This window comes from Nipponia nippon, unplaced genomic scaffold (genome assembly GCF_047370975.1).
Source record: "Nipponia nippon isolate SJK-2023a ecotype South Korea unplaced genomic scaffold, ASM4737097v1 scaffold_2, whole genome shotgun sequence".
Classification (NCBI taxonomy): Eukaryota; Metazoa; Chordata; class Aves; order Pelecaniformes; family Threskiornithidae; genus Nipponia; species Nipponia nippon.
This window is the reverse complement of record NW_028262336.1, coordinates 76,780,282-76,794,934: the sequence shown is the minus strand read 5'-3', so window position 1 is coordinate 76,794,934 and position 14,653 is coordinate 76,780,282. Positions and strand designations below refer to the sequence as shown.

At 36.6% G+C, this 14,653-nt stretch overlaps 1 protein-coding gene across 2 annotated transcripts in view; it reads left to right on the top strand.

Annotated features, from left to right (window-relative positions):
- GPC5 (glypican 5) overlaps positions 1-14,653 on the top strand; it is a 768,836-nt gene that overhangs the window by 147,025 nt on the left and 607,158 nt on the right. For both annotated transcript variants that reach the window (XM_087758947.1, XM_087758946.1), the window contains exons 4-5: positions 4,456-4,589; positions 8,711-8,836. In XM_087758947.1, the coding sequence (XP_087615073.1) occupies positions 4,456-4,589; positions 8,711-8,836 (260 nt within the window). The remainder of the gene's footprint in view (positions 1-4,455; positions 4,590-8,710; positions 8,837-14,653) is intronic.

Below are 14,653 nucleotides of genomic sequence, written 5' to 3'. Positions count from 1 at the left end.
GTGGCAACATTTAAAGATTATGGTGTAGCTAATCACCGAGACTTGGCATATCTCGTTCGAAGTGCACCACTGTGCATTCAGTTTGCTTCAGTCATTTGATGTAAAATCGTTTCAGTAGAAATGCTGAGGACAGAAAGAACTGCTTCTGTAGTGGAAAAAAAAAACCAATGTGACTGATTTCTGCTATTGAGCATGTGAACCTAGAGGACAGTATCCCACCAATATCGATATGATGCTCACATCATTGTCCAGTCCTGTGTAAATGTAAAGGTTTACAATGCTCCAGTTTTCCAAACTGTAAGTAACTATAAGTAGACATTCTACGGAATAACATGAAGCAAAATCAAACTGCCATAAAGTTCATGTGTGGCACTAATTGCAGTTTAACTGCATGGTTATTACAAGGGCTTTTAATTAACCCAGTCATCATACTGTGGCATACAAATTGTGCATAATAACCGCATGCTGAGTATAATGACAATAGGTTTGTCTGAACTGTGAAAATCAGGAGTTTTATAATTTTCTGAGGTCTCTTTTTATGCCCTTAAATATTGTGCAGTATTTAAGAACATTTGACTAAAAAAAAAAAGCAAAACAAAACAGAAAAACCCCTAGTAAGTTGCTGAGGCTTGGCTGTTTTAAAATTTTATAGCAGTCTGTAATTCTTCCTGAAATTCAGTGAGATGTTTAATTCTCTCCTGAATAATATTTTTGGTGATTTTTCAGTGTCACTTTTCTCAGGATATTTTCAGTCCCCTCTGAGAATCATTTTATATTCTCTTTTAGGATTTTATGTTTGAAGCCAAGAAAAATGCTCAATTTGTGGAAACATTCAGCGGGAATACCCTTTCAGTGAAACTGGAAGAAAGTAAGAATACATTCTGATCAGATATTGCTGCAAAATGGTCATGTGTTAGATCATTAGTGTAGTGAAAGCATTCCCCTTCCCTCAAAGTTATGATTCCAGTCGGTGTCTCTCAAGACTGGCGGTAATAGCACTGAACGAGTTTTTAGTTGGAAGGTTAATTTTGAAGTGCAAAGGCTAAAAATAAAGAAACGTGTCTAATGGATATAGTTGTAGTCCTTCAGAAAATATGGGAAATACAACTAAGTGGCATTACACTTACACCATGTACTCATTCCTGGAGACCTAAAGAACGCATCAAAAAAAAAAAGAAGACGTGATTATGGAAAGTGTATTTATCTATCTTTTAGAATATCATCAGGCCTGTACTGGGTAATGAGATACTGACATTTTGGTTTAAAATTATTTGGCTTACAGACAGAACAGGCACCTGAAGGCAAGATAAAAGTATATGACCTTTTCATGTGCACAAGTTTACTGAAGAAACTGGGTGACAATGAAGCCTGGGCCAGTGAGGGAGGCAAAAGTACATTTGGCATGCATGTACGGTTAATGGTTTAAACATGACATAAAAGTGACAGCCACTGGTGAACAGTTAAAAAAAGACAGATTGGGTTCAGCTGGATGAGTGATACAAGTGTGATGTATCAAACACAAAAAGAAGAACCAACACCACACAAAGCCAGCTGGTCAGTCAGTGGTCCCAGGGGTTTAAATATCAGAGATACGAGAAAGATAACAGATGATGACATCATCATTGTGTGTGCTTGTACATGCCGAAGTAGCTCATCCTGCAGAAACTATGTCTGAAGAAGTGACTCTGCTAAAGTTTGGTGAGCTAACTTTCAGCTGTGAGAGCTGTTGCTGTCATTAACAGAATGGAGTTGTCAGCAGTATGATTACTGTTATGCACTTCTCTGTGGGAATGGCAGAGGTGTACGTGGTGCTGTACAAACACTTCTTATCATTTAACTAATGCTGTTTTCAGAATTTTCCAAAAATGGCTTTTGGGAAAAAAAATCAGTTCTTAAAAAGACATTTCAGAAAATGGCTGGGTTTTAATGGTATTTATATATATAAATTTTACCCAAGATTAATTTTTAAGAAAGATTTTATATTTTAAACTAAGGTTTATTTTTAAACGTATCAATGAACGCAAATTTCCCAGTATTGCACAAGGTGTTTCTTGAGACATTCACTCAAAGAAAATAAACAGAGAGAAAGGTCATTAGACAGTATTTTGAAGCAACCTCTTAATACATATAAAACAAATATCATCCATAGTCAGGCCACTAGGACTGGAAAAATTATTGATTTTCTTTATCTGTTCATTTTAGTCAGAGTAAAATATAATAAGATTTTATTGTAAATTCAAGAAATATAGATAGCTGTGGATTCTCCTGCCTTCCTAGTGGAGCTGAATGCATTTTTTTTTTTTTTTCAGTTTACTATAACTGGAGGCAATTTATTTTTTTTTTTTTTTCTTTCTTTTTTTTCCCCTGACCCAAAGGACTGGTGCTTATCTGCTTAGGGTCTGTATTAGCCAGTGACTCATCTCCACCATGTTTCTCCTCCCCTCACAGGCTCCCACCCTGTATGCAGTCAATCTCTGAGAGTGCCTGGACAGCTAAGGTGCCTCTTTCAGATACATAAGACACCTAAGACCTACAACAACCTACACACCTAACCCATGTCATGAGACAGAGCCTCCTTCCCAAACATCTGGATCTGACCCTGTCTGTCTGTTAAACCCTTATTTTTGTTCTTGGTAAGACAAAGAGTTGCTAAAGATTATATGGCAAGTTGGAACTGAGGCAACCCAAACCATCAGTTGCTTTTCATAAAAGCTGATCATAAGCATAACACTCCCAGTGTCACATCAGTGACCATAAGAGAATATGAGCAAAGTGAGACAAGTAAAAGGACAAAAGCATTTTTTTCCTCTGGTAGATCTTCATTATATTGGTGTATATACACTGCCTCTGATACGAAATGGTGAGGTGAATACTTAAGTGATGTTTAAAGTGTATCCCATTAAGTCCCTTAAAGGATATTAGCCATATGTCCAGGGAGAATTATCTTGCAGGTAAATTCATGCACCTCATTTGAAGGGGATTCAAACTTGAATGCCTAAATTAAGACATGTGAATTGCAGCCAAAAAGGACTATTCACTTTACCCTCATTTTCAATTCATAAAGTGAACACTTACTCCTATGTAGTAATAATACTGATTCTTTCTTCTTTTGATTGGCCTAAGCAAGTATATTCAATGAGCAAGTATATTCGTTATCACCACTTACACCATGCGTAACAACAAACTCACTCATCAAAATCAGATATGTTAATTTTATTTTAAATTTTAAATGTATTTCTTAACTAACACTACAGCAGTTCTTAGTTGGAAAGGTGGTCCCTAAGACTTGCACTTTTCTCTTTAATGTGTGTGATGGTAACTTGAAATGAGATTTATTTCCTTTCTCTGTTCTTACATTTGGGGATATAAAATGCAAAAGGAAACAATAATCCTTGTTGTATAACCTGTGAACCCTTTCCTCTTTCTCATGGTAGCATTTTGAATATGTTTCTGCTTCAAAAATTGGATCCCAGTCTTAGAGCCAACAGACTCCTCTCCCTTTTTCTTTTTAAAAAATTGACTACCTATTGAAACCGAGTTTTCATAAATCACATACAGTATTAGTTTTTCAGTAGTGTATGTGTGCTAGCTTACACAAGATATGTGCTGTTCAGTCTGCTTAATATCTTGTCTGATGTGATTGCCAGCATGAAGTATCTCTTATTTAACAAATATGTATGGTCCTAATTATTTTTATTCAGTGACTAGGAAGAATAATGAGCTATGAACATGAATTTATATCCTTTATCATACAAAATGCTCAGTATCACATTTTACAAAGAAGAAAATGGGAGTTCATGTGAATTTGTATCTATTGACATCTAGATCAGAAAGCCAGACATATAAAATCCCTTGATATTTTCAACATCTATGGTCCGAATCATTAAACTTACATCTTGGATCATTAAATTTACATCTTGCAAAGTTGTTATGCAAGTTTCCACCATGCTAACTGTTCACTATATGCTCTGGGTAACTGTGCTGAACATGCCATAATAATTCATGAACCCTGAAAGAAATCGCAAAGTTCAATGCATATTAAATTTGTGATTGGGGTATTTTACAGAAAAAATGGCAATATGCCGCTGTTCACAACACATCATGTTCTCTTGAGGTTACTGTTACTGTCTGCATAACAATACACTTTCCTTACAGGAAGAAAAAAAGCCACAGTCAGTAAAATACATGTAGTGACTTTCTGATACACCTGATATTCCTTCAAAAGGAGTGATTTTATTTGTTTTCTTTTCTACTATAAAATGACTAATTATGTGTTTACTGCATTCATTATGGATCTAGTGTTGAGAAGTATGATAATTAATGGTACTTTTCTTAACTTAATGTCCACAGAACTTTCTTTCTTATTAAAATGGACTTAAACTGAATTGAGAGATGCATAATAATTTTTGTTTACATGTGTTCTTTCCTTCTTCTTGTGGCTTTTTTTTCTTTTAGGTGAACAAGGTATGTGGTCCTCCTGTAAGGAAGCCTACGCAGTCTCCAGGTTGCTCCTTTGATCAGAACAATGATAATCAAGGGTTGAAGATGTTCTCAAGAGACAGTGAAGCAACGCTCGCCAACAGAAGAAAGTAAGACATTAATTTTACAGCCAGAAAGAAAGAATAAAGTAAGCCATTAATTTTACAACAGAATAGATTATATTCAATGCAATGGCATGCATTTCTAGAGAATAAACAAAGACTGCAAAGAATGAAGCATTTCAACAACACAATCTGCTCTGTTACATTTTGGAAAGAGTAATTTCATGACTAGATTTTGTTTTCTGAAATAATGGACATATGACCAGAGTCATTTGGTGTGGTTTGAAGTATTTAAAAGAGTGGATAACATTGGTAAAATATGAACATTAGCTCTATCTTTATGTGTAAATTTTCAAATTACATTTAACTTGCACATCAGCAGGCATTATTGAATCTGTCAAGAAGTGATTGTGACTTTTATCAGAATACTATTCGTAAAAATTGATCAGACAGAAAAGAATGAATGACTGTTCTTACATCCCTTTCTACTCTGAAAAGTGAAACAGCTAAGCATTTAGGACTAAATCTCGGAATCCTCTTTCAAGCAAGTCCAGCTGATTTTTTTTTCGCTGATTCTTTTGCCAGTATATAGTGAATTGAGGTGACTGAAAAGACTTGGAGATTTGACTTATCCCTGGCTCAGCATTATAGGGTAAAATTTGCCTAACTGCATATGAGCTAGGTGTTTAAGCTGCCATTATAGTCTATGGAGGGGAGGACTCAATTCAGCTGCTCACACAACTACAAGCATCCAATGCCACTTGAGGATACCTTCATGTATCCCAGCTGATCTGCTGCTGCCAAGAATAATGCAGGTGTCTAAGTTGTATCATATATTCCAGCCTTCTGCAGATATCCTGGATAGCTGAGGGCATCTCAAAGGCCAAATCTATCTTTAGACAAATTAATCAAGTCTTTAAAGACCGTGAGGAGTAATAGCACTGTAAGGGGTAAGGATAGTATTACCGTTGAGACTGAAGGCCCTATTATGCAAGTAAAGTACAGTTAAAATCAGAAATTTCATTTCTATCACAGTGTTTTCTAAAACACAGAGAGGTTTTCTTTGTCCTTTTTTCCTTTCATTTCACTTTGCAGTGCAGAAGGAAACTGAAGTGAGAGAATTGCAGGGAATAATTGCTCACTCCTGATATCTGGAGAAGAAAAAGCCTCTGAGTTTCAAAGGCAGACCATTCTTGTTAGTGCAAGGTCCTTCATGTTCCAAATAGTGGAGGGAAAAAAACAAACAAACACAGGATTCAGTGAACATTGTGGGAATGGAAAGAGATGCAAAACAGAAGTTTGCTTTAGCCAGCACAGAAGTTCATCAGAAAATACCATTATACAGGCACATTTTCTCTGTGTGGTGTAGCTAAGCAAGTTCTTGATGTTTTCTGATTGCTAGCACTCTGCAAACATGAAACCATATTCTAAAATCTCACTTAATCCAGGAAAGTTCTGTGTTTCAAAACAAGTGGTGTCTGGATTGACCTAAGGGAGATTGCCTAAAAAACTTTAAGGGGCATCAGAGGCAGTGGGCAGCACAAAGCAATGTTGTTTTGCCATGATTTCTCCCTGCCTGAGATGCTGGAAACACTTTATGGCATGCAACAGGCGCTTCACCAAGAAGGGAGAGGGGGGAGAATGTTTGAGATCCACTGACAGAGATTTCAGTTTAAGAACTTTATAGTTGATATCATCTTCATTTGCTGCCTCCTGGATCACCTCCTTCCTTATTAGTCATAATGGCTTTATATTTCACTTTATATTCCCATGGCAACTCTAACAATTCCTCACGTGGAAGAGTGACTTCAGCCTGCTTTTAAGGAAGTGCTGTTCTCTGAGTCAAGCTCCACTTTATTTACCTCCTGTGTACTTCTGACAGCAGGTTGCTCTCAGCAACTTTCACAGGCTTTAGCAGAAAAGAATAGGCTTCTCCCAAGCTGTGTAGACTTGATTGATGACAGTTATCTTAGGGAAAACAAATGAACAGAAAGACTCCATTAAACATGTGACTCCTAAGAGTTCCCTAATTTCCTTATATTTTTCAAATGCGTCTCCAGATGAGAGTTTACACGTCAAAGTGCACATTGGACTGCCTCTGCCTGAACTTTTCCTAAATTATTTTTACCATCAGACCTAAGCTGATATTTTCTAGTACTATGTGGCACAAGAAAAAAAAGCAAATTTCTCTGTGCTTTTGACACCAAAAATTATCAGATGAATTTAAAAAATTCTAAGCAGAACCTTCTGTAGTAACATGCAAACTTAAAAGTATATAATGCTTTTTCCTCTAGAACTTGACATTGCAGACAGCTTTTAGCAAGGAGAATAAAACTGTAAAAAAAATTAACATTTCCAAATAAACAAATAAGAAGTATCTGCAGCTTCCACTGACTGTGATTGCACATTTGTGCTCAGCTGCCTATAATTACATGCTATCTGGTCTAGAAGATGATGATGTGCAAATTGACATTCATACCATCTGCCCTTCTAACTACTTTGGTCAGACATCAACAGGGGCTGAAATCAGTTATTACTTTAGCTTTGCCTCAGGATGTATTTACTAATAAACTGAATAACTGACCTTTCTGTTAGAGTGCAGTTTGTCACAAGATATTATGGTAGCTGTATTTATTTCAATTTCTGTATTATCAATGGATTAATTGTGCAGAAAAAGAAATTCCAACTATTTACTATGAGAGGACTCTCTAAACACTGGTTTTCATCCAGAATGTAAACCTAAAGCATAGACAAAATCAAAATCAGTCCCAGTCAGTGGGAAATGGAGGAAAATTGCAAACATACTGTGCACACTAGATGTAATGTTGGGGATGGAGAAATACAAGATATGACTATTCATGGCTGGGAGAGTGTGGATGAATCATATTTATATTTTTAAAATATATTGCACATTGGCAATTCTTTGATGCATTGTTAAAATTGAGCCTACTCAAGATTTTCAGAACTGCAGTTTTAGACTTACTAGGGCACTCATATTACATTTAATAGGCATAGTAAATGTAAATCACTGTGGTTTATGTAAAATATTTGCCCTACAATTACAAGAAAGAACATATGGCTTTTTAAATGATGGACTGTATATAATCACTCAAGTTTTATCTGTTTTAATTTGGAGTAAACAATACTTAATTTAATTCCTTATGCCATATTAGGCCTACGTTGTCTAAATGTAGGGAAATGTATAGAATATTTCTGGCATTTTTTCACAACTCCAGACACCATACAAGAAGTTAACATAATGTGAAGTTTGCTGGCTTACAGAGCAGTGAGTACAGCATTTACTGCTGCCTTTCTTTGTTCCTCCAGGTCATACATAACTCAGTATAGTGTGATGTTCTAAACCAGAATGAATAAATATTTTAATTTTTCACAGCAGGAATGGGTGTCCCAGGAAGTTATTTTCAATACACAAGCAAACAATTTGTAAACATAAGTATCACAGTCCAATTAAAAACATACTAACTAAAAGGTCATTAATTTGTTTTGATTTAAGTACAAAACCTTATCATTAACTCTGGGCATCTTGACAAATATTTAAAATAGTAATACATAATTTATAACGTACCAGCACAGCACATGATAAAACTGATGTCAGTTTTCAGACAGTAATTTAAATATCCACTAAATATTTAACAACTACATCTTAAACCCATCTGACCTAAATCTTGAGTTGCTCCATAACTCTTAACAAATACTCTTTGTAGTATTTGTAACACTGTGTAGGGGACTAGTTGATAATGCTTTTGAAAAACAGATGACTTACTCATATACACCTATTTATTTATTTGCTATGCTTTTTTTTGGAACATTTTTGGTATATTTGTACAAGTGTAACATTGCAAACTGCATCACAACTATGCAAGAAAATTTCAGGTTGGAGGAAAATAATTCCTGTTCCAGAACATGAGTAAAGTATTTTTTTTTACTTTGACCAGTGAGAGTATCAGCTTTGTAAACTACTGAAGTGCATCTGAGAGAATCAAACTTATCTAACAGGAAACTGACAAATTGATTTAAAAAATCATTGAAACAAATGGACAGTAATAGAATAAGGACATTCTTTATCTTTTTGTAGAAACACACAACAGCAGTACTGCTTAATGTTACTGATCGACACTGTCAATTATTTCCTGTGTTCCCCTGTGCAGAGAATTTATCAGTCACCTCCGGCTCTACAGAGCCTTTTATGGCGGCCTGGCTGATCAGCTGTGCGGTAATGAGTTGGCAGCTGCTGATGGACTCCCATGTTGGAATGGAGAAGATGTTGTAAGAAGGTACCTTTCTGACTCACTTTTGTCTTTTCTTTTGTATTTTGTGTTTCTCTAAAGTACCTTCAAACTCGAGTCACGTACATTGTTTCCCTAGATATGTGTCAAGCTTAGTTCGAAAAACAAATCAGCATGAGTTTCCTTCTCTCAGGCTTCAGTTGTAAACAGTAAAAAAAAACACTCTCCCTGCATCTCTATTTTGAGGAAAAAAAGAATTCTACTGTTCTTCACATATTCCTCCTTCAAATTTACGGCACCTAAACATATACTGGAAAAGAAGCTGGATTGACATTTGCAAAATACAATTGGAGAAAGAGAATATGGATTTTTGTTTGAGCTTGATCTTTATAAAATGCTCCTTTTAATACAGAATGTGTGATAACAAACACAACCTACTTGCTTAAAACTTTCTCTGGCTCTGAAGAATGAAGTAATGTCTTAATATATATGGTTTCTCAGGAGACAGCTAAAAGTTAAGACATGAAGATAAAACATTTTAAAGGTGAAACACATGTATTGTTTTATGTATGCGGTGGCTTGGGAGACATCATTCAGCAGCAATACCAAAGAAGAGATAATAATAAACTGCTATGCTCCTGGGTGTGTATCTCTGGAATCAATATATTTCACAGCTTACAAAACACTAGCATTTGTGGATGTCAGAAGGATTTTCAGAGAGCTTATCTCTGTTTTTACTTTATGGCTCTCATCATCAAAACAAGTATTTCTCTGAGCAGGAAGTCCTTGTGATGGCAGAGACCAAAATATTAAAAGCTTCATCGCAATTATTTTTTTTTATAAAGATCATGCTGTTAATATAGAGATAGATAATACAGATAATATAGAGATAGAGGGAGAGAGATGGTACCAAGTAGAAGGAACAGTGACAGCCTGCACCTTCAGGTGTCTCTAAAAAAGTTAGGTAGGAGCTGTAATTTATTGCTTAATGATACCTAAGGAAACTTAATGGATACCCTTTCAGCATACAACTACAGGCCTACTTTGCTTTATCTTCTTGGGTAGTCCAATGCTTTAGCAGCACCAAGGTACTATGAGTGGTTGACTTCCTTGATAGTCGCATTGGGAATCTTTGTCCTAAGGTTTCAACAATCTTTTCAAGATGACATATCTTTTCTTCAGATATCTATATTTGAGATTTAATCTCAACTTTTCCTCCTGGCTTTTGTTTTGCTGCCCTTCCCCAAAGGAGTTATACTACTCCTATCAAATGTTTCAGTAACAATTTGAAGTTAGCATCTTGTAATTACAGATTTCCTAAGAACAAGGTTCTTGTATCATTGCTTTAAACTGCTTATAGTCTTACTATTAATATGTTATATCTTTTCAAACCTATATTATTATATTATATGGTACTATTATAATTTAGTTATTATATTATTATACTATTACTATGTTTATACTATAATACTAGGATAGGATAGGATAGGATATTACTAAAAACTGAGGCAAAAAAACGCCTTGAATGCCTCCACTTTTTCTTCATCTCTATTAGTCAGATGACCATCTTCAACAAGTATTGATCCAATGTTTTCTTTAGACCTCCTCTTGCTATTAACATACTTAAAAAAGCCCTTCTTGTTATCTGAAACAACACTGGCCAGTTTCAACTCTAATTGGACTTTGGCTATTCATGTCTTCTCTCTGCATATACGAACCATGGCTCTGTAATCTTCCTGTGAAGCCTGACCTCACTTCCAGAGACCATACAATTTCCTCTTGAGCTCCATGAGGAGTTCCCTGTTTGTTACAGATGGAGAGATGCACTTCACTTATAAGAGAAAAGCAGCAATATGTTTATTGATATAAAACAGTGATTTAACAAAGATTGATGGTAAATGCGACAGTGGTTTAACAAGATTTGATGGCAAGTTACACTTGATTATTTACTGCATAGAGGACAGGGTCAGGCAAAACTGTTAGGGAGACCTTCCTGTTGAGTCACGAGATTCAGAGAGGACCCCCCTTGCATTCTCAACTCCTTCCCTTAGTGGAGTCTAGCTGCAGCTGGATCCAAACTTAGTCCTGGACTTGGTCAACGGTTTATGTCTAAAGGATTATATACATGCGCAATCAATCTATGTTCTAATCTTAGCGAAGCTTACAAAGTTTAGCAAGCTATTAGTCACTTACTGAGGATCTGCTGTGGCAAGGAGTCTCTCAGTATCAAGGAGTAAGGGATCTCTGCAGCAGGCGTAACCTTGAGAGGTGTCCCTACTCAAGGGGACATCCTGTCATGCAGCCCACTGCCATGCAGGAGAGCTCAAAGGGCTCTTGGGCTGCTCACTATTTATGGGGGTAAGATGATTGACTCATAGTCATATCTGCATACCAACCACAGATTTTAGTTTCTTCCAAATTTGGCTTGAGTCAGACATTGACCAGCACTGTGGTTAGGTGGGCACATTGCTCAAATTAGCCCTTGGCTATTGTGTTGTTATCTGTCTCCTGAATCCACTTTAAGCCGGATGCAGCCATCACAAGCAGACGCATCCATTAGGACCACCACTGGTGGTTATTGCTTGAGCAAGGTTACCAGAGATAAAAGGTCAGGTTGGGGGAGGGGAAACACACTGTCACACTATTCAGCCAAGCTGGTCTTCTGCCCTGCTTCCTTGACTTATGACACGGTGGAATTGCCTGCTCCTGTGCTTCTAAAAGGTGGTTCTTAAAGACTGACCAGCACTTGTGGACTCCTAAGCCCTCAAAAGCAGATTCCTAGGGTACTCTGCTAAATAGCTCCCTGAACAGCTTAAGGTTTGCTCTCCTGTAGTCCAGGGTAGCAACTCTGCTGTCCATTTTTCTCATTACACAGAAAATTTTAAACTCAACCATTTCATGATCACCGTGGCCAAGACAGTCATCTACCATCACATCTCCCCCTAGTCCTTCTCTATTCACAAACAGCAAGTCTAGGAGGGCATTTTTCCTCGTTGGCTCGCTAAGTACCTGTGACAAGAAGTTATCTCCTACAAACTTCAAGACTTTCCAAGATTTGCTCATCTCAGCCATGTGATATTCCTGGTTGAAATCTCCCATAAGGGCAAGGGCTACTAATCCAGAGATTTCTCCTAATTGCCTATAGAATAACTCATCTGTGCTATAATCCTGACTGGGCAATTGGTAGTAGACACCCACTACAAGATCTTTGTTTTCCATCTCCCTAATCCTCACCCAGAGGCTCTCAGCCACATCATCACTTACTGTAATGATGCAGTTTGATATATGTACTATACTGTTTGATTTTGATTGATTAGACACTTCAGTCCTTATACAGAAATGAAACATTCTACTTAATTCTAGACCATAGTGTCATTTAAAAGTAATTTAATTTGACTAAAAATATTTAATTAATACAATTTATTTATTTGTGGATCAACCTAAAGATATAATTGGTGACAAAAGCACTGTATCTTAAAAGTAAGACCCCTTTGATATTAGTTTAACTTATAAATTTCCTTACTGGAATATTTTGTTTTCATATGTATATATATTTTTATATTTTTGGCTGTAAATTTTAACGTTAACTCCCTGAAAAAGCTGACATGTAGATAACATTTAGAAGTACAGAATGCAGATTAAAACTAGAAGAGCAGGATACTCTGAGTGGCTCTAGATTATCAACTGGAGCTGAGACCTGCAGATGAGTTCCTACATCTCAATACCTCTACTTGTACACTAAATATATTGTGGTACATATTCTCCTGCTTCAGTAGCATTTATGAAGATGCTCACATCTGTCCTCTTCCTCTCCTTCATTTTGTGTTTTTACTCAGTCAAAATTTCCTTTGTTCAATTTTGTTTGTATTTGTTCTTTTGTAACTGAAAGGGAAAAAAATCTTTCCTGCACTTTGACTGAGATCAGGGGGTTTTTACTATTATTATTATTACAGAAATGTTAATCTAGGGAAAAATGGGCACTCTTTTTGTACTTAGGCATGTCTGTGTGCCTGCTATGAAAGTAAGGCATGTGTGACACAAGCATGCAGGAGAGGAGCACACACATTGGGTGTGTGGTGCCTGGAGATTTCTCTTGCTTATGGAAAGTCAAACTTGGCCTTAGAAACACACTCAAACAAACAAATTCTGCAAATTCAGAAACAAGGAGGTTGTGTTTGAGCAAGAAAGGCTCCTGATCTGCCCCACAGATTGTGCTGGGAAATGACATTTGAAATTTATCACTGAATCAATCAACTAGCAAACAGATCTAATGGGAGATGAGCACCATTGGAAGTGATTGTATTTTTGGGGATATTGTGAAGGGAAATGAAGATGTCAGGCTTTGGAAATATGGACTGGAGGCAGTGAGCCTAACCGCTGTGCAGGCAAACCAGATTAGAAGGGACTAGTAACATGCAAAACCCAGGGTAATCAATTCAAAATGATCTTGATGAAACTCAGCCTGAGCCCAATTTTAGCATTTTCAGGAAAACCGTGGCATACTCAAAGAGTATTTCCAGAAGCGTTATGAGATCAATCGAGAATCTAGGAAACTCAGCTTACAAAAAAGGAGTCAAAGAATTAGATTTGTTTAACTTGGAAAAGAAAAACTGCTAGGAGAAAATGCAAAGTGCAAACAGGCTAGGGGGAAGGAAAGTATCTGTTATCTGCTTCCATAATGGCTAGGCCACATAGCAAACATTTAAAATATATTCTGATTAAATATTAGGGAGAGCTTTTTAGTGGCAAGGACAACAAGGGATAAAAATAGGTAGTTTTAGGGTCCAGCGTCTGCCTGAAGGAGGGTGTTTAAGAACAGGCAAGGCAAGACATTGAGAAATGATGCAGCAAAAGCCGTTTTTTCCTTAGAGATATGGAGATAAATTGGATAACCTCTTAAAATCTCCTGCAGCCCTCTGATTCTGAATCTAGGATTATCTAAATCCTGTGTTGCTCAACTTCTGTTGCCATGATCCCAGGATACTGTGACATTTTAGAAGCAATAATGACCTGAGCAGGCATCATCGCTTTTCTCTGTAAATACTGAAGAACACTTGAACCTGTACACTCACTCTCTTGTCTTCTTTTTTTCTTCCCGCCCCCCCCCCCCCCCCCTAGTATAATAATAAATAAAGATACAGGTGAATTCATCTGTGCAATGTTCCTGGCACAGATGGGGGAAGGTCTGTATTGTTCAAATTAGTTAAAGATAAATAGATTTTATCTGTTTTGAGATTCTTCATCATATCCATCTGGTTTTGCCTTCTATTTAAAAATCATGTGCCATAGCTGGTGATGACTGCAATTTTGGGGCTGACATGGGAACGCAACATCATAAGCTCAATAATGCTGGTGTGAATGTATCAGGACCTGAAGAGATTGCTAAGAGTGTTTGCTGTATCTGTGTTTCAAGCTGCAAGTAGCAATAAGCCCTGGAGACTGAAGATAGATATGCTTTAAAAAAATATCTTTGCATTTCTTCTTTCTCCTTTTCTGTGCATTTTTCTAAAGGAAGTAGTTCAAGGTTTTAGCAGCTGTAATATCATATCTCAGATAAATCTTATAGCCTTTGTTGTCTCTAATACCATCTAAGAGATCATCAAGCCTGGATGGGGAAAGGTTAGAAAAAGAAGGTATTATTGAAAATAAAGCTTACTTAACAGTTTACATTTCATATACTTTAGCTGTTTCCTTTTTGGTTTAAGCATTTTTTTTTTCTTTTTTAAATCGTAATGTCATGGCAATATGGCCTTGGATTCTGAAACTACAAATTGTTTCGAATCTAGCCTGTCACATGGTATAGGCTCATGCTTTTATCAAAACTGAGATCAGAATCCCCAAATTCCTGTATTCATGTCAGATGAG